Source organism: Mastomys coucha, unplaced genomic scaffold (genome assembly GCF_008632895.1).
Source record: "Mastomys coucha isolate ucsf_1 unplaced genomic scaffold, UCSF_Mcou_1 pScaffold1, whole genome shotgun sequence".
Classification (NCBI taxonomy): Eukaryota; Metazoa; Chordata; class Mammalia; order Rodentia; family Muridae; genus Mastomys; species Mastomys coucha.
The window spans coordinates 82,372,509-82,391,668 of NW_022196891.1; the positions used below are offsets into that span (position 1 = coordinate 82,372,509).

At 42.0% G+C, this 19,160-nt stretch overlaps 1 protein-coding gene across 2 annotated transcripts in view; it reads left to right on the forward strand.

Moving 5' to 3' along the window:
• Positions 1-19,160, forward strand: part of Eprs1 (glutamyl-prolyl-tRNA synthetase 1) — a 69,047-nt gene that overhangs the window by 13,912 nt on the left and 35,975 nt on the right. The window contains exons 7-14 of one of the 2 annotated variants that reach the window (XM_031337924.1): positions 2,826-2,952; positions 3,623-3,815; positions 6,455-6,626; positions 9,324-9,557; positions 11,084-11,168; positions 11,919-11,978; positions 12,224-12,244; positions 18,166-18,276. In XM_031337924.1, the coding sequence (XP_031193784.1) occupies positions 2,826-2,952; positions 3,623-3,815; positions 6,455-6,626; positions 9,324-9,557; positions 11,084-11,168; positions 11,919-11,978; positions 12,224-12,244; positions 18,166-18,276 (1,003 nt within the window). The remainder of the gene's footprint in view (positions 1-2,825; positions 2,953-3,622; positions 3,816-6,454; positions 6,627-9,323; positions 9,558-11,083; positions 11,169-11,918; positions 11,979-12,223; positions 12,245-18,165; positions 18,277-19,160) is intronic. The other variant, XM_031337934.1, reaches the window with a different exon arrangement.

Consider the following 19,160-nt stretch of genomic DNA (forward strand, 5'->3'; position numbering starts at 1 on the left):
CTCTACTGTGCCAACTGAGCTAGCCCTGTAACCCTCTTCTCTACTGTGCCAACTGAGCTAGCCCTGTAGCCCTCTTCTCTACTGTGCCAACTGAGCTAGCCCTGTAACCCTCTTCTCTACTGTACCAGCTGAGCTAGCCCTGTAACCCTCTTCTCTACTGTACCAGCTGAGCTAGCCCCTAGCCCTCTTCTCTACTGTACCAACTGAGCTAGCCCCTAGCCCTCTTCTCTACTGTACCAGCTGAGCTAGCCCTGTAGCCCTTTTCTCTACTGTACCAACTGAGCTAGCCCTGTAGCCCTTTTCTCTGTACTGGCTGAGTTGGTACTCACTATATAGACACAGCTAGTCTTGAACTCAGAGCAACGCTCCTGCTTCAGCCTCTCAAGTATTGTGAGTTTGTGTGTGCCACTTATGTGTTAGCTATTTTGTACAGATACTACCTGGTGTGACATGTGCAGTCGCCCATGAATCTGCAACTCTGTGAGCAAAGGCAGTTACTATTTGTTTTACTTGTAGTTTCAGAAACTGACTCACACCACATGCTAATAATATGCCAGGCTTAGATTTCTGCCATCTGTTTCTGGAGTCCTAGTAATTCCTATGTGTGTGCTTGTGACAGAGAGGGAGAAAGGGAGAGGGAGGCGTGTCAGGATCTGTGTGTGCTTGTGACAGAGAGGGAGAGAGGGAGAGGGAGGCGTGTCAGGATCTGTGTGTGCTTGTGACAGGGAGAGAGGGAGAGGGAGGCGTGTCAGGATCTGTGTGTGCTTGTGACAGAGAGGGAGAGGGAGAGGGAGGCGTGTCAGGATCACTTGCAGATCACTGCAGAGTGTGCACCATTCACTTTTAGAGCTGATTTCATATAGATTGTCCCTTAAGAAGACTAATTTTGTGACTGTCTTAAGAGTCCTGGTTGTTCTCTTGAGATTTGTATTCCTAGGGCTGTGTCCACTGTTTCAGATTGAGACATGTCTTCAAAGCATAAGAGGTTTTTTTCTGTCTTCCCCTTAAGCTGAAGATGGATCCTTGAACATTTTGAATAAAGTTGAGCACGTTAACTAATAATAGGTGATAAGTGATTATTGGTGAAATTTTTTAAAATAATTGCATTTATTTGGTTTGTCATGTGTGTACATATATGTAGACACACATGTACCACATGTGGAGGAGTCGATTCTCTCCTACCATGGGAAGCCCAGAAATTGTCCTGAGGTTGTCAGGCTTGGTCGCAGGTGCTTACCCAGTGAGCCATCTCTGTAGCCCTGTGCTTCTCTTCTGACAGTAGCTACAGCGCTGTTATTAAATGCAGCACACATACATCTTCATAGCTTCTCAGGTTCTTTCTGGGAACTCACATCGCTTTATTTTGTTATAAATTATATTTTTATTTTATGTGTATGGGTGCTTTGCTTGCATGTCTATCTGTGCACTACACATATTTCCCAGGTGCCTGTGGATGCTAGAAGAGAGTGTCACATCTGGAACTGGAGATAGAGACAGTTGTAAGCTTCCATGTGGGTGCTGGAAACAATCCTGGGTCCTCAGGAAGAGCAAAAATGCTCTTAACTACTAAGCCATCTTGAAAAGATGAGCCTGGATAAAAATAGCCCCTTATGTTAAACAAACTTATTTTTAATAATAGTTTTAGATTTGTAGAAAGTTGCAAAAATACAGTAGAAGCTTGTGTGTGTGAATGTGTATATCCTTACAAGTTTTTGGTTTACGTAGAAAGTTGAATCATCAATCTGGACTGCTGTTTCAGTGTTTAAAGAACACTGATGTAGACATGGGATACAGTTCAGGAAGAGGGTATCTGTTTGACACAGGCAAACACCACGGAAGGGCAAAGACGTACTAAGGGTTTGCATTTTCTCCTTCCATGTTGGTGTATTAGTTGAGATCAAAGATGTGCTTTCCAACTAGGTGACTATTTTAAAACTTACTGCAGCTACCACAGAAACTGATAAACGTTGGTGAGAGCTAGTTAAACCTGCTTCATAAGTGTTTCACCTTGCCTCATGCCTGTTTTTCTGTCTAGCTGACTATATCTTTAGCAATAAGATCTCAGATACATTCTCTTAGGTCAGGGTCCATAGCTCAGGCTGCCTGGAACATGTGATCCTCATGACTTTGCCTCCAGCCCTCACCACACTTGGCTTTGTATGTTGCTTTTTACCACTGCTTTGATGGAGGAGGCCATTGCTGTTCAGTACTGTTATTAATTTTTTATTGTCATTATTATTAGCTGCCTATGGGAACAAACAGTATTTTCTTAGATTCTGGTTTGTGGAATTTGGTGCTAGATTGGACCTTTGAGATCATTTAGTTTAAATATTTTCACTAGCATCTGAGACAGCTGAACCAAGGAAAGTGGTCAAAACTTACAGCTTTTTCTCGGTAAAAGCTCTGACTTAGCCATAACAGTGGCAGCAGCTGTCTCGGGTGCTGCTCTCCGAGTGGCAGATGGTTGGTCCCAGCAGCAGAGCTGACAGGTACACTGCTGGGCTCCATTGGTAATGATTTTAAAAGTTTTCCTTTAAATGACTATTCCTCTTGGAAGAAAAAAAAAGATTGTTCTTAGGAGTATAATACTTATAATACCTTGCCCTCTAAGAGTTTATGTAGGGGGTTGTAGTCATGGTTGCACTATCTATGTTCTAGTCTGTTGTCTCTGTCAGTCACATTTCCTACTACAGCGCCTGTTGGGAGACAGTAAATGACTGGGGAGTGTTGACGTTCTGTTTAGTTCTTAGCTCCGCAGAGAGTTAAGGGTAAGAATCCCGTTGAAGCATGTTAATGAGTTTCTCTGTGAAATGTTTTTGTTTTAGTTACTTACACATTGGGCATGCAAAAGCTGCTCTTCTGAACCAGCACTACCAGGTTAACTTTAAAGGGAAACTGATCATGAGATTTGATGACACAAACCCAGAAAAGGAAAAGGAAGATTTTGAGAAGGTAATTAAAAGTGTAGTGATGCCCTTTCTCAGAAGAGTGGGTTAAAACCAGAGCGCAAGCTGATGCCTGCACGGGATGAGAATCAATCTAGTTTCATTGCTGTTCATGGCACGAGAATAAAGTTGGTTTCATTGCTACCTTTTCCCTCTTCGTCTGTATATTTTTTGCCTGAGACCTAATCCAAAACGTAATTGAGCTCCCATTCCAAAAACTTCAAGTTAATTTTTTTCTTTTCTCCAGTTATTGTTGAATTTACTTAAATACCTCATTTTAATTTGAATACCAATTTAACTGGAAGCAGGATTCCTTATAGTCTTTATGAATGAAATAAAAAGTGCCCAGGTATTGTAAGGTGTGGTTTTCTAGCCTGGTAGTATCTGTATTTGAAGGACTTGTAATCCAGCCGCTGAGGGCTGGTATGTGGGTGTCACAGCAGAACAGCTCTCAGAGTAAACAGCTCGGGTTTCACAGCTGGACATCTGGAAGCCAGTGCACTGAGTAGCTTTCTTTTCTGTCCTAACATTGTGCATCATCTGCAGTCTTTTCAGGCTATTTAAGACTGATGGTGTTTCCATTACACGTGCCCAAAATAAGTATCATTGGTTGAATATGTATAAGAAAATGACAGATACAATGCTGCTTACTGTGATTTGTTTTTTTTTCACTGCAGGTTATCTTGGAAGATGTTGCAATGCTGCATATTAAACCAGATCAGTTTACTTACACTTCAGATCACTTTGAAACTATAATGAAGTATGCAGAGAAGTTAATTCAAGAAGGGAAGGCTTATGTGGATGATACTCCTGCGGAACAGATGAAGGCGGAGCGTGAGCAGAGGACCGAGTCCAAGCACAGGAGCAACTGTACGGCACAGTTTGTAGCAGACTGTCATGGAGAAGCTTGCTTGCCTCTTTTTTTTTAATGAAAGATATAGCTTAAGACACATTTAAGGCTATTTCTTCCTGTAATTCTTAGTCCTTTCTATGTTTGTCTGAGGCAGTCTTGTTGCGTGTAGCCTCGCTGGGTTCAAACTGGATATTTTCCTGTCTCAGCCTCGTAAGTGTTAGGATTATAGGCTGTGTCATTAGGCCCTGCTTATATTCCTCCTTTTTTTTTTGCCTTGGAATCTAATCTAGGCCTGCCATGTTAGGCTACTGAGCTTCCCCCCAGATCCTGGTATCGCTTCTTTTTTTTTTTTTTAAAGATTTATTTATTATCGTATGTAAGTACACTGTTGCTGTCTTCAGATACACCAGAAGAGGGCGTGAGATCTCATTGCGGATGGTTGTGAGCCACCATGTGGTTGCTGGGATTTGAACTCAGGACCTTTGGAAGAGCAGTCGGTGCTCTTAACCACTGAGCCATCTCACCAGCCCCTGGTATTGCTTCTTATATGCAGTTTCTTACATTTGTTTCATTTGAGCTATTCTTTCTGTATCATTTAAAGTTATCTTAATTTACATGCTTACGGATCTAAAGTGTTTGAAAATGCTGTGAGCACCAGCATGTAGGTATGTGTGTGATTACTATAGTGTGTAAGTTTATTATCACCTCACACTGGTGCAATATCACGTGAATAAAGACCCTATCTTTCAGTTACTTCTACACTGCTATCACAGAAGTATCTTAGGGCCATGAGGGACAAGAGGCACAGGATAGTTCAGTTCACTGTCAGAGATTAGCAGCTCCGTCATTCTTGCTGGGATATGACAATATGGCTTATTTATGTGCAGCTGACTTTGGAAGCATGGAGTGGGATCACAATTGATGCCGAGCTGTTATACTCAAAGGCATAACCCTAGGCTTACACCAGAGGTCTCATAACCTTCCAAAATTGCCTTCAGCATTTCACATCTTAACAGTCAAAAGTTATTTTTTTCAGACAACAAATAGAAGAGGTATTTTATAGCTCAGTCTGATATAGCTTCCCTGTGCCGAGGTTACAGGTTATTTAGATTATATACATCACTATATCCAGTTTAAGACACAGCCTTGCCTTTCTTACTCATGACTTACTTGTCCCTGAGCTTACGAATCAAGCTTTTTTTTTTTAGTTTGTGTATGTGTGTGTGTGTGTGTGTGTGTGTGTGTGTGTATGTGTGTGTGTGTGTTTTGTTTGTTTGTTTTGTTTTTTGTTTTTAGAGATAGGGCTTTTCTGTGTATTCCTGGATGTCTTAGAACTCACTTTGTAGACCATAGACCAGGCTAGCTTGGAGCACAGAGATGTGCCTGTCTCCATTTCCCTAGTGGTGGGATTAAAGGCGTGTACCACCAAGTGTGAATCAAGCATTTTTCCGTGTGTATTTGTTTTTCTTTCTTTCTTTCTTTTTATTTATTTATTTTATGTATATGAGTGCACTGTAGCTGTACAGATAGATGGGCATGAGCCATCATGTGTTTGGCTGCTGGGAATTGAACTCAGGACCTCTGCTGGCCTTGCTCGCTCCGGCCCCACTTGCTCTGGCATAATTCACTGTAGCTGTCTTCAGACTTGCCAGAAGGGGGCGTCAGATCTCATTACGGGTGTTTGTGAGCCACCATGTGGTTGCTGGGATCCGAACTCAGGACCTTCGGAAGAGCAGTCAGTGCTCTTACCCGCTGAGCCATCTCACCAGCCCCAAATCAAGCAATTTTAATTCGTTGCCATCTGTTGCCAGAACTTCCTCACTTTATTTAAATCTAGACCTTCTCATTTGGGAAGTATAGGAAATTTAAATTGTTTACAGTAAACTTTTTTTTTCTAAAAATATTTATTCTCAAAGGTACTTAACTGTACTTAGAGAATATTTATTTGAGTGTAAGTGAAACATGAATTGTAACTTCAGAAGTTTCCACAGGAAGGTACTGTTGAGCAGTTCTTTGTTACCCTGCTGGAACAAGCTTTTGGGATTCTGACACAGGTAGAGCTACACTCTCGGTGTGCAGAGTCCTTTTTTGCAGCCAAATCCCTTTGTGTCTTGTACCACTGTTTTCTATGATCTTTCATTTTCTCAGAGCCAAGCATTTCCTATGATAATGCTGGGGTGCTTGAAGGGACTTTCAGGGAACCCAAAGCCACGACAAATTGCTCTGTCCCTTGGCTGTGATGCGGCAAAGAAAAGAATGATTCTACTTTAAACACATAGTATCTGACTTGATGGAGTAGAAGGGCTGACTGGTTAGCTGTGCCTTGATGGGAAGTGAGGGGCCGCGGATGAGAAAGACTGAGTCTTACTCTGTCCAGGGGAATGTATTGCCTTTACCTTTCCCGCACTGTTTATAGAGTGTACTTCCCACATATGTTAGGTTTGCCCTCTGTCTGGGTCTCAGCGTTTCACTGAATAGTCCTTCCTGGCCTCATGTCCCTTCCTCCTATCTCAGCCTCTCGAGTGCTGGGATTGCCACCACCACCTTCTAACATACCCATCTATTAATGTACTTTTAGATTAATGGGACATGTCTGCAATACACCAAGAAAATTTATATCAGTCAGATAAATAAGTGCATACCTGTTACATTACAGCTGTTGAGAAGAATCTACAAATGTGGGAAGAAATGAAAAGAGGAAGCCAGTTTGGTCAGTCCTGTTGCCTTCGAGCAAAAATTGACATGAGTAGTAACAACGGATGTATGAGGGACCCAACCCTCTACCGATGCAAAATCCAGCCCCACCCAAGAACTGGGAACAAATACAAGTAAGTGCACCCCTTCACCATGTTGGGTAGCCTTGATGTGCTCCTGTGTGAGAATGGGGGAAGGGATGCAGCATAGATGGGAAGCCAGTGCCTTTGGCCTTTTCTGAAGGTGTGCAGTGTGGCCTTTCAGGGATGGCTTTCTGACTCAGCTATCCAAGAACATTTCCATCTGTAAAAGTCCTTGGTACACGGGGGCTTGGAGAGATGGCTCAGCAGTTAAGAGCAATGACTGCTCTTCCAGAGGTCCTGAGTTCAATTCCCAGCAACCATGTGGTAGCTCATAGCCATCTTCAATTTGCTCTAATGTCCTCTTCTAGTGTGTCTGAACACAGCTACAGTGTACTCAAATACATAAAATAAATGATTCTTTTTTTTAAAAAAAGCCCTTGGCACTTGTGCATTTAAAGTTTTGATTTGTTTTTTTTTTTTTTTTTGGAGGTATTTACAAATTGCAGGTTTGGTTTGGTTTTGTTTTAAAGTTCTTGCTCTAAGGCCTGAGCTCAGGGCCTCATGCATGCCACTAGCTAACACCCTAATTTTAGATCTTAAAAATTTTTTAATTAATTCATTTATTTTATGTATATGAGTACACTTGCTATACAGATGGTTGTGAGCCACCATGTGGTTGCTGGGATTTGAATTCAGGACCTTTGGAAGAGCAGTCAGTGCTCTTAACCACTGAGCCATCTCTCCAGCACCCTAGATCTTTGTTTTTTTTAAAGATTTTTCTGCAAAGGTCTTTTGTTCTGTAAAATAAGCTGTAGAATATGTTCTCTATCTTTTAAACAAACATTATTGTAAAAAACTTGTACCAGACCCAAATTCTATTCATCTCAGTGAACCTCTGTATTTCAATAGCCAACCTGTGGAGCTTCTCATTGGATTTTATTACACTTTCACTATGAAATACATTTTATGTACCTACCTACTACCAAATCAAGGAAAATCTGTGCCAGAGAACAGAAAAATAGTTCACTTCCTATCTTTCTGTATAAGTCGTGGGCACTACCAGCTTGGTTCTTCTTCATCCCCTAGTAGATAGCATTCTTGTTCTCTTTTCCACATGAACCCATGTGTACATTTGTTTTCTTATGTACATATATTATTGGTTAGGTTCTTCCTATGAGGAAGAATGTATAGTTCTTTCTGATAATATGTGACATCCCCTTAATAATTATACATTGTAACTCTATCCATTTTCCTGCAATTTTTAGTATAGTTTTCTTTAGAGCTGAATAGTATTTCGTTTTTACTTTTTTTAAAAGATTTATTTTATGTAAATGAGTACAATGTCACAGTCTTCAGAAGATACTGTATGTTCATTGATAGTTCATTTTAGGCAGGAATCATCTTTTAATGTTTGTTGGGTTGTTTTGGTCTTTTTTTTTTTGGATGGTGCTGCCTTAAGCCCAGGGCCTTCCATATGCTAGGCAAGTGCTATCTAGCTGGTGTTGGAAATGCTGTTCTGCTGGACTAGCTTGGCAGGTCAGGGGTACAGAGCTTACCTAGCATTCAGAAGACCTGAGTTCAGTCCCCGGCACGGGGTAAAACAGGTTTATCGTAAACGAAACGTTTTGTTGCTTACCTGTCTCTGTTCACCCGTTCCTTTCTTCCTATCAAAGTTCATTCCTGCTTTCTTTGCAGCAGTGTCTCTCCCATCTTGTCGATCCTCCTGAGTGCCACACTATGTTCTCAAGAACATTTCTTTTCTTTTTCATTTTTAACATTTATGTAAGTGAGTTCATGTACCACAGCACACTTGTGGCAATCAGAAGACAACTTAGTAGAGTCAGTTCTCACCTGCTCAGTAGGTTCCAGGGATGAATTCAGGTTCACAGGTAAAGATGCCTTTATACCGTGAGCCATCTTGTAGTCTTTGAGTACAGTTAACTATAATGCTGTAAGAAGTTTAGGGATTACTAAACTTCTTAGGATATTTAAAGGCTAAATTTCATGTAAATTCTAGGTATAATGTATTGTCTGCTGTTACAGTATATATTGACCATTACAGAAATACTGTAGAATTTGCCAAACTGATACTGAACCATATATTAAATTGCAAATTTTCTAGTTTACTGGGCATGGTGGTACATGCCTATAATGGTACATGCAGTACTCAGGATCTAGAGAATTGCCGCCAGCCAGGGGTATGTATTGAGACTGTGTGTGTCTCAGAAAATAAAACCAGCGGGTGGGAGAGGTAGTTCAGAGGTTAAGGATGCTGAAAGCTTTTCTAGAGGAATTGAATTCCCAGCAGCTCATGGCAGCTTATAGCATCTCTGACTCCAGTTCCACGTGCGAGCTCTGCCATTCCCTTCTGGCCTCGCCAGGCACTGCACATACATAGTGCACAGACCTATATATGCAGGCTAAACCCTGAAAACTATAAAATAAAAATAATAGTTAAAAAACCAATACATTGTTTATTTTCAACATTTTTGTTTTTCCTGTGTGTGTGTGTGTGTGTGTGTGTGTGTGTGGTGTGTAGTGTGTGGTTAGGTATCCCAGGTTGGCCTGGAGTTTGTAGTGGTCACTCTGCTTCTATCCTCCCAAATTTTGGTTTTGGTATTACAAGTGTGAGCTACTATGTCCAGCCAAAAAATAAAAATAAATGAGTAGGCTGCTAATGTTTAAGGTGGGGAAGATAAAATAGTCTGATTTTATTTAGGAAACCATTTTCTTTTTTTTCTCTTACAGTGTTTATCCAACATATGACTTTGCCTGCCCTATAGTGGACAGCATTGAAGGTGTTACTCATGCCTTGAGGACAACAGAATATCACGACCGAGATGAACAATTTTATTGGATCATTGAAGCTTTAGGCATCAGGAAACCATACATCTGGGAGTACAGTCGCTTAAATCTCAACAACACGGTTCTGTCCAAAAGAAAACTCACGTGGTTTGTCAATGAAGGACTGGTAGATGGATGGTATGTCTCATGTCACGTGGAGTTGTCGGGTTTGACTAGGGAGTGTGCGGTGGATAGGCCTGTAGGCTTGTAAGATCCCTGGCTCAGCCTGTCTCAGCCAGTGCCTTATGGCTGGCCCCTCTCCCTTGACCTAAATGCTGTAAACTCATGTTCCTGCCATAGACCGTGGCATAGGGAAGTGAGAACTGCACATTCTCTGGGTGTGGATCTTAGCATTAATAGAGACGGAGAGGTTGTGACTGTTCTTCCATAGAGCTGTCTCCATCTGTACACACTTCAGTCTGGTGTGGCTATGAGATTTCTCTGCGCTCTGTACTCTCTACATCCAAATGGCCCTAAACTGACAAGAGGGCGAAGTGGGCTCAGGCTCAGAGTTCAGGGTCACCCTATTTGTAGACATTTCCTCAGAAGTGTCAGAAAATTGCTGTGGATAGGAGTAACGCCCACAGGATTTTTGTAATTTTAGTGTAAAGCTGGAAATCACCATTATAGTCCTGCGTGTATATATACAAATCGTACCCATATATCTGGATTTTCATGATTATAAATCTAAAAACACTATTTTGCCTGAATTAAGAACTTGTGTTTTGGTTTATAATGTCAGCATAATGGTGGCCAGGAACAAACATCCACAATTCTGTCACTTAAGAAGTAAAGGCAGGGGCTGGTGAGATGGCTCAGCGGGGAAGAGCACTGACTGCTCTTCGGAAGGTCATGAGTTCAAATCCCAGCAACCACATGGTGGCTCCCAACCACTTGTAATGAGATCTGATGGCTTATTCTGGTGCGTCTGAAGACAGCTACAGTGTATTTACATATAATAAATAAATAAATCTTTAAAAAAAAAAAAAAGAAGTAAAGGCAGGAGGGAGGGTCCTGAGTTTACAGCTAGGCTCTTCAGAAAGTAAGACACAAATGTAACTAAGATAAGGATATTCTATGTATTAGGTATATGCTGGCAAATTTCAGTTTTATTCCAGAGCTGAGTTTTATAAAAGGTAGGTTTGTCTTGGGCACTATCTCGGTATAATTGCAGTTGTACTGAAAATTTTAAAGCCAAGCCAAATATCAATAACTTTCATATATATCCTTGTGTATACATTCATAAACAATTGACATAATTCCATATCTTATCGGTTTGTTATTTGAGACAGGCTCACTATACAGCGCTCTACAGCCCTTACTGGCATAGATCTTGCTGTATATACCAGACTATCTTTGAACTCACAGAGATCTGCATGCCTCTGCTTCCCAAGTGTAGCAATTAAAGGAATGTAAACACCACATTCTGCCCAGGGGAATATCATTTATTTAATTTGAAATAGGATTTCTATAGCTAAGGTTGACCTTGAACTCAGCATGGATCTCAGGCTGACCTTAAACTTTAGATTCCTCCTGCCTCAACCTAATTAGGTACTGGGATCACAGGCTTGTGCCACCGCAGTTCGTTCTGAGACACAGAGGAGTCTTCTCTGTGTGTAAGTGATGTAAGCGTCTATTTAACATCTGCACCTTTCCTTTCCCAGGGACGACCCGCGGTTTCCTACAGTCCGTGGAGTTCTGAGAAGAGGGATGACCGTTGAGGGGCTGAAGCAGTTCATAGCTGCTCAGGCAAGTTACTGTTCTTTTCCTAGCTCGTCTGACTTTCCGCGCGCTCCCATTCCTGTCCCTTTGTTTGCTCTCCATGCTCTTCCTATTCCATGCTTGTGTGGGTTATGTTGTGCTTCACCGTTGGATTTGCTCCTTTTGAAATGAGTCTCACTCTTTAGCTCATATGGACTTTGAGTTCCCGGTGACCTTCCTGCCTTGGGACTGCAGATACGTAATTCCATGCCTAGCCTGGATGGGTTGTTTTCCCCATCTCACCGTGTGTCTCTGGCTCCCGTGGAAATTGCTGTGTAGACTGGGTTGGCTTGTAGAGGTCTTCCTGCCTGTTTCCCAAGTGTGCAGCCCTAGAATAGACTCTCTGCTGGGAGTAAATTAACATTTTATAATAATAAAGGATTGGGACAAAAACAGTGGCCTATGTGGTGGGTTTGTGGTGTCTCCTCGAGCAGATCACAGAATGACTCTAGCAAGGAACACTGTCAAGGCTGCACACCAAGGCCTCAGTTTCAGTGAAGTACATCTGCAAGCATTTGTTTTGTTTGTTCTTCTAAGTATGCTTAACTGAAGCAAAATCTTCTCCTTGGTATTTATTTTTTAGTTTATAGTTAGCATTCACATGGAGGTCAGAGGGCACCCATTAGGACATGTTCTCTCCTTCTACCATGTTAGTTCTAGGTTAGGCTTGGTGGCACACACCTTTACCCCTCTGCATGGCATTTCTCATCCTTAAAGTATTTTTATTGCTTTTTTTAGGGCTCCTCAAGGTCTGTCGTGAACATGGAATGGGACAAAATCTGGGCGTTTAACAAAAAGGTACATCATCTTCTCTGCTACCTCACTGGTGTGCTTTTGCAGAGCAGGTCATTGTATAATGTTAGCATTGTGCAGGCTGTAGGGAATGGAACGGTTTCCTTCTGTAATGGGTAAGGGCACTAAACATGTCAGTCACCCAGCAAGGAACAATGATTGAAGCAACAAACTCAAATTTATGGGAAATGCTAATAGTTTTTCCTTAAATCTTTTACGAACACTCTGCATTTCATTTTTCTGCTTTCAAGCTGCGAGCTCTCTGTAAGAAGGTATCACTTCATACTTGTATTGCCTTAAACATAGCTTTTAGCATAGTACATGTTACAAACTGAGGAGTTGTACAGCTTTGAAGCACAATCACATCTCTGTAAAGACTTGCACAATCAAACCTGTTGACAGTGCATTATCCCTAGTTTGCCAAATATGTCCTCTGAACTTTGTGGCACAGGGAGACTTGGCTAACTTCATTCCGCTCTTCCCTGGTGTGCTGAGAGGACGTACACACTTAAAAAATTATGTATCATATTGCGTTGTAACAAAGGTTTGCTAACTATAATTGCTGTGCTTTCAGCTTGAAAAAAAATAGCTTTCTTAATTGGAAAATCAAACCAGGAATCATGCATATTGGCATTGTTGCTCCCTAATTGGAAGCAGATGCTTGGACACTATAATAAGGCGAATCGTTAGAATGCACGTGCTGCGGTGCGGTTCCTGTGATTGTGATCTGTAAAGTCTTCCTTGGTGTTGCTGCTTGGTTGTGCTGATGTCTTGCCTCAAGTAGTTGCTTGTCTCGCATGTGTCTTGAATTTAGTTTTTTACTTTTAATGAGTTTTTTATATATTAAGGAATCATTAATTGGTTCTTTCTGTTGCTGCAGTTACTAATAACAAATACAAGTAGAATTTATAAGGAAGTTAATATTTGTGTACTTCTTTTCCTTTCCAGATGAATTTTATTGTTTTCAATAGTTTATTTTTGTATTCACTTTATATCCTGAACACAGGGCCCTCTTCCTCCATCTCACCCTCTCCCCAGTCATTGGTTGGCTGTCCCCTCCGTCTCTGCTTTATCTTTATCCCTGTCCATCTTGTAGGCAAGACAGATTTTGGCTTGAAAGTTTTGTGGGTGGATTGATGCCCCTCTCCCTCCACTGGAAGTCCTGCCTGGCTACAGGAGACGGCCAGTTCAGTCTCCGTATCCTCTGCTGGGAGGAATCTCAGCTAGGGTCACCCCTACAGACTCCCTGTATCCTCCCTTCTCCTAGACCTCCAGCTAGTCACCATAGTTGGTCCCTACCAATTTTCATTCTCACTCCCAGCCCTGTTCCTCTCTTTATCTCCTCTCCTATCCAGTTCCTTCTGTCCATCCACCTCTGATGTCTATTCAGTTTTCCCTTCTGAGTGAGATTTGTGCATTCTCCCTTGGGACCTACTTATTACCCAGTTTCTTCGGGTCTCTGGATTGTAGCATGGTTATCCTGTACTTAATGACTAATATCCACTAACTGAGAACATACCATATGTGTCCTTCTGGCTCTGGGTTCCCTCGCTCAGGATGATATTCTCACATTCCATCCATTTGCCTGCAAAATTCATGATGTCTGTGTTGTTAATAGAATATTCATTTGTGTACCTTTTTAGGTACACAACTTTCATAGGTCTGAGTCTTAATCAAGCTGTGTGTGTTTATTTTGAATATATGGAATGTATTTCTTTGGGTCATATGAGTCTCTGGATTCTTTTCTGTACGTTTCTCCTGGCAGAGACACTGCAGAGGTTTTGAATAACTCCTGTGGAGCTTGCTGTCTGCACTCTAGACTCGCAGGATGACTCCTGTGGAGCTTGCTGTCCGCACTCTAGGCTCGCAGGATGGTACTCGGTTTCCTTCACTTGTCTTGCTGTGATTGGACAGGAGGCTTTGGTCTGTTTTTCTTATAAGATTTTTGGTTTCTTTCTGTCACTTGTTTTATTTTACCTGCTCCCCTCCTACATTTATTGAGCCCTGGTACTCAGGTTCTATGAGGTCACCAAATTCCTTCCAGTGCTCAGGCACTACACATGTTCTTTAGTTTGCTATTGGAGAAATGTTTGTCAGAGCCTATGAGCCTCTCTGGTGGTGTCCGTTGTTTTTGTGCTTTAGGGGCAGAGCTGAACACTCATATCTCTTCCTGTCACCCAGGGGATTGCCTTTTTTTGTTTCTTGGATAGATCACTTGTGTCCTGGGCAGTTTGGTTTAGTTTTGTTTGTAGTGGATCTTTGTGGTGTCCAGCACTGGGCTTAAGTGGTCTAAGCTTAGTCTCCTTGGGCATGTGTGCAGTACCATGTTAGCTGGCTTTCTTCTTTCTTACCATCCTGTTTTGTGTGCTGCACTCTGAATGGGATAATGAGATTTTACCAAGACCTTTTTATATGGCATTTTAAAAGTTATGTTTTTTTTTAAAGGAAGGCTTCGTTATGTTGCCTACACCAATCTTGAACTTGCAGATTCAAAGTACCACCCCACTTCTGTCTCCTAAGTAACCAACAGGGTCTCTAAGTGCTCACCTCTGTGTTAGACTTTGGACCTGGTAAGTGTGGTGGTTTATTTCTGAGACTGCGTCTTCCTCCGTAGCCCAGGGTCTAACTTCCTCAGTCTGTGGGCCACCATGCCTGGCTAGGACCTGTTCTTTCACTTGGAAATTGTAGTATACTTTAGTGTGGTTCTGTTGTTATCTGTATCCATTGAAATGGCACGTGGTTCGAGCCTAAAACTCACTCCTTCAGTTCTGAAGTTTAACACACACTCCCTCCCCTTTGGTTTTTTTGAGACAGTTCTACTGTGTAGCCCTGTCTGACCCTCAAACTTAAAAATGATTCTCTGGCCTCTGTCTTTGCCTCTCAAGTGTTGCAGTTGCAGGCATGTGTAAGTCCTGTTTCCTTTTTTTTGCTTCCCTCTCTGTCTTCTCCCTCCCCCTCTCCCACACTGGTATGCAATGCATGTGGTTCTACCACTCTACCACTTAGCTACATCCCAGTCTTTCCTATCTTTGGACATGTGCAAATGTCACCTCCAATTTTATTTTCTCTCTTGATTGATGGTTCTACTTTTTGGTTATCTATTAACTTCCTATCAAAATTCTCATTTTTATTCACATTTCAAAGATCTTCAGAATAGCTTTCTATGCATATTCCATGGTTTTAGCATTAGTAGCCGTGCCATATCATCTCTGGTTTATCTGCTCATGTTTAATATGGGAGGACAAAGGAGTGATGGCAAATGTTAAGAGCAGGGGCTGAACTTTTCTGTAGAATGAACTGGCTGGGCCAGTGAGAAGACCCCCATGTTGTAACTACAAAAAAAAAACAAAGAAAGTTTTTTTACTTTTAAAATTTTATTTTACTTTATGGGTACAGATATTTGGTCTGTATGTACATCTGCCCCTCTGAGTGCCCAGTGTTCACAGAGGTACCGGTTCCTTTGGGACTGAGTTTACAGCCAGCTGAGCTACCCTGAGTGTGCTGGAAATCAAACCCAGGTCCTCTGGAAGAGTAACTAGTGCTTGAGCCACCCTCTCGGCCCCCATGTAGGAACTTCACACCTCTCTTTTAGCCAGCAGTTTTCCCAGAGGAGCCTTTTGTCATCCTTTGACTGGAGGTCATGGCTTTTGGAGAAGTCTGGAAAGGGCGAGCACACCGTTCTTCTCTCTCGCTTTCCCCTCTGTTCTTGTGTTATCTGTGTGATGCCATCTACAGGCTCATACGTGTGGCACGCCGTTCTTCTCTCTCGCTTTCCCCTCTGTTCTTGTGTTATCTGTGTGATGCCATCTACAGGCTCATACGTGTGGCACGCTGTTCTTCTCTCTCCCTTTGCCCTCTGTTCTTGTGTTATCTGTGTGATGCCATCTACAGGCTCATACTCGTGGCACGCCGTTCCTAGCTGGTAGCTGCTGCTGCTCTTCTGGGTGGTTGTAGGTGTTACTTTCTCTAATCGCCTAAGTGGTACTGTCAGGCCCCTCTCTTAAATGCGCTGCAACCATGGTAACAGTGCTGTTGAACAGTGCTTAAGCATAAACCTGGAGACATTTCAAATTCACCCTGTAACATCCTTCTGCCATTCTTGTAGGCCCCTCTTGGACATCCTCAGATTCTTTGGAGTTATTTGAAAATCACTGGTCCACACTGTTAGAATTATAAAACCTTAGAGCTGAAAGGGGTTCCTGCCTGCCTTCCTTTTTTCTTCCCTCCCTCCCTCCCTCCTTCCCTCCCTCTCTCCCTCCCTCCCTTCTTCCTTCCCTCCCTCCCTCCTTTCCTCCCTTCTCCCCTCCCTCCTTTCCTCCATTCTTCCCTCCCTCCTCCCCTCCCTCCTTTCCTCTATTCTTCCTTCTTTTCCTCCTTCCCTCCCTCCCTCCCTTCTTTCTTCTCTCCCTTCCTCCCTCCCTCCTTCCCTGCCTTCCTATCTGAGGCCTCTATAGGTGGCCCAGACTGGTCTCAGCTCTAGCCTCATCTTCTAAAGTAGTTAAAATTAACAGTTGTGACCTACCATTTCTGGTACCAATTTTTCGAATAATTCATGGTTCTTCACATTTGCTTGATACATTTTGAAGAATGATTTTTAAAAACAAATTTCCAAATTTTACGTGCACCATTTGAATGATACTTCTCAAAGGTAGCCTGAGAATCTGTACCGACAGCTGCTCTAGGCGATTAGCCAGGTATGGAAATCCCCATTGTTGTTGTTGTTGTTGTTGTGAGACAGTCTTTCCATAACCCTGATTGTTCTTGAACTTGCTAAGTAGACCAGGCCAGCCTTGAAATAACAGATCCTTTTGTTTCTGCATCCTGAGCACTGAAATTAAAGTCTTATGCCACCATACCCGGCTGGAAAACATTTGACAGTTTTGCAGGTAAGGAAGTTAGTTGCAGTGAATTGGAATTAAGCTTCTTTGAGTTGTGTTGTTTTTTTCAAAGACATCTTAGAGGCTTAAATAGTATCTGACTGCATTTGGGTTTTTTGTTTGGTTGGTTTTTTTTTTTTTTTTTGGTTTTTCAAGACAGGGTTTCTCTGTGTAGCCTTTGCTGTCCTGGAATTCACTCTGTAGATCAGGCTGACCTCAAACTCAGAAATCCACCTGCCTCTGCCTCCCAAGTGCTGGGATTAAAGACGTGCACTACCCCCTCCCGGCTCTGACTGCATTTGTTATTCATCCATTTGTCTGTCTGTCTGTCTGTCTATCTACCTACCTACCTCTCTATCTAAAGGAAGGATCTTCCCCGTAACCTAGCCAGCCTCCCCAGTACGAGAGCACCAGTGTGTGATGCCAGGCCTAGCTCTGCTTTGCTTCTGTGCTTACTCTCCCCAGGAGTTAGCATCTAAGCACTTCTGTCGTCCTTGATCCGTGGGTACTTTCTACTGGTTCCAGAAGAGGAGGCTACTACTATTTTGGAGCTAGAATGGGTTGTAGTACAGTTAAAAGATTATTTATTCAGTTCATCTACAAATACTGAGTGAGTGCCAGGCCAAGTTCATGCTAGGTTTGGGAATGTAGTGGCTTTTCTGTATATACATTGACTGTTCTTTTTCCAAAATGCTTGAGACCAGATGTGTTTCAGATTTCTTACTTTTTCCAGCATAGAGCTCCACCTTGTGTGGCCTGTAGCTCAGGAGTTCCTTGTTTGTTCCTGGAGACTCCAGTTGCCTTATTATAGTGATCTGATGTGATTCTGCTTCAGACGGTGCCATGATGCTTAGCCTATTACAGAAACGATACCTGAAACTCTTAATATCTCTGTGCCTTCAAATGGATATCTCCAGCATTGCAGAACTGAATACCTAATTACCTACCTTTAGACCTTAACTTAACCCTCCCAGGATTTTCCCTCATTTCTAATACCGCACGATTTAAAGATGACCTTCAAAGATGTCTTACTTGTCTTCTTCAGCTCCTTTTACCTGCTGGCCGCTATTGTGGGGAGGGGATCTTAAATCTTCTGTGTCTCTTGGTTTGTAATTTGTCTTTTCATTTTCCTTTAAACTACACGGCAGTTACATAGTAAAGAAGTTAACAGATAAACTAAATATTAAAGACTCAACAGATAAAAACATTAGTAAATGCAGTAACAAAGAAAACCATTTAGTGTTCCTGTGCTGTTACTTATTTTATTTATGATGTTGCTACGCATTCCAGTACATACATGAAGATGTTTGTTGCAGGTCATCGACCCCGTGGCTCCCAGGTATGTTGCCTTGCTGAAGAAGGAAGTGGTCCCCGTGAATGTCCTGGACGCGCAGGAGGAGATGAAGGAAGTACCCAGACACCCCAAGGTCACCCTGCATTGTAACTACTGTTTTCCCTTCTGTCAGAGAGGAGCATGGCTTTGAGAAACTTTCTATTTTCGATTATTTGTTGAGATTTAATACAATTGGAGCAAATGTTAGTGTGGGTTTTGTCCTGAAGAACTGTCAGATTTAGTCAGCACCTACTTTCTGTTGTATAGAGACAAATTGTTAATGTGTGAGAGGACGTTTCTCTTCCTTCTGAAGCTGAAGTGCTGCAATTCATTTTCTTAACTGTGTGTGGAAGCTGTGGCACCTTTTTGTTCATCATTATTACACCATTGTCTTTCAATCATTAGACTCACTAACATACACACATGCATAGTTGTTAATCAGTAAGTAAATGTAATAGTAAAATAAAACCCCAACTATTTTTAAAGTACTGAAACTTCATTTGTCTCTTCATCATCTAAAGTAAACTTCATTATTATAAATTGTTACTTTTCAAATTCAGGCTGAAAATAAGATTAGGACAAGACTAAATCTTTTTTCTCTCCAGAGGGATTAGGGACTACTTACATTTGCAAATACATTTTCTCATTTTATTTTTTTGAGATTATATCATTTCTCTTTCCCCATTCCTCCCTCCAAGCCTCACATAAACCCCTCCTTGCTCCTTCAAATTCATGGTCTCTTTTTTCATTAACTGTTGGTGTGTGCATGTACACATATGCATGTGTAGGCATGTGTAAGTGTGTAAGTGTGTGTTCTAAATACATAAATAAAACCTGCTCAGTCTATATTATGTCACTTTTGTGTGTGTGTGTGTATGTGCGCGTGCGTGCGTGCGTGCGTGCGCTCACATGTGCTCTTTCCTGGGGAAGTCCGTCTCTCCCACTCGGCATGCCTTAGTTGTTGCCCTCAGTTCCTTG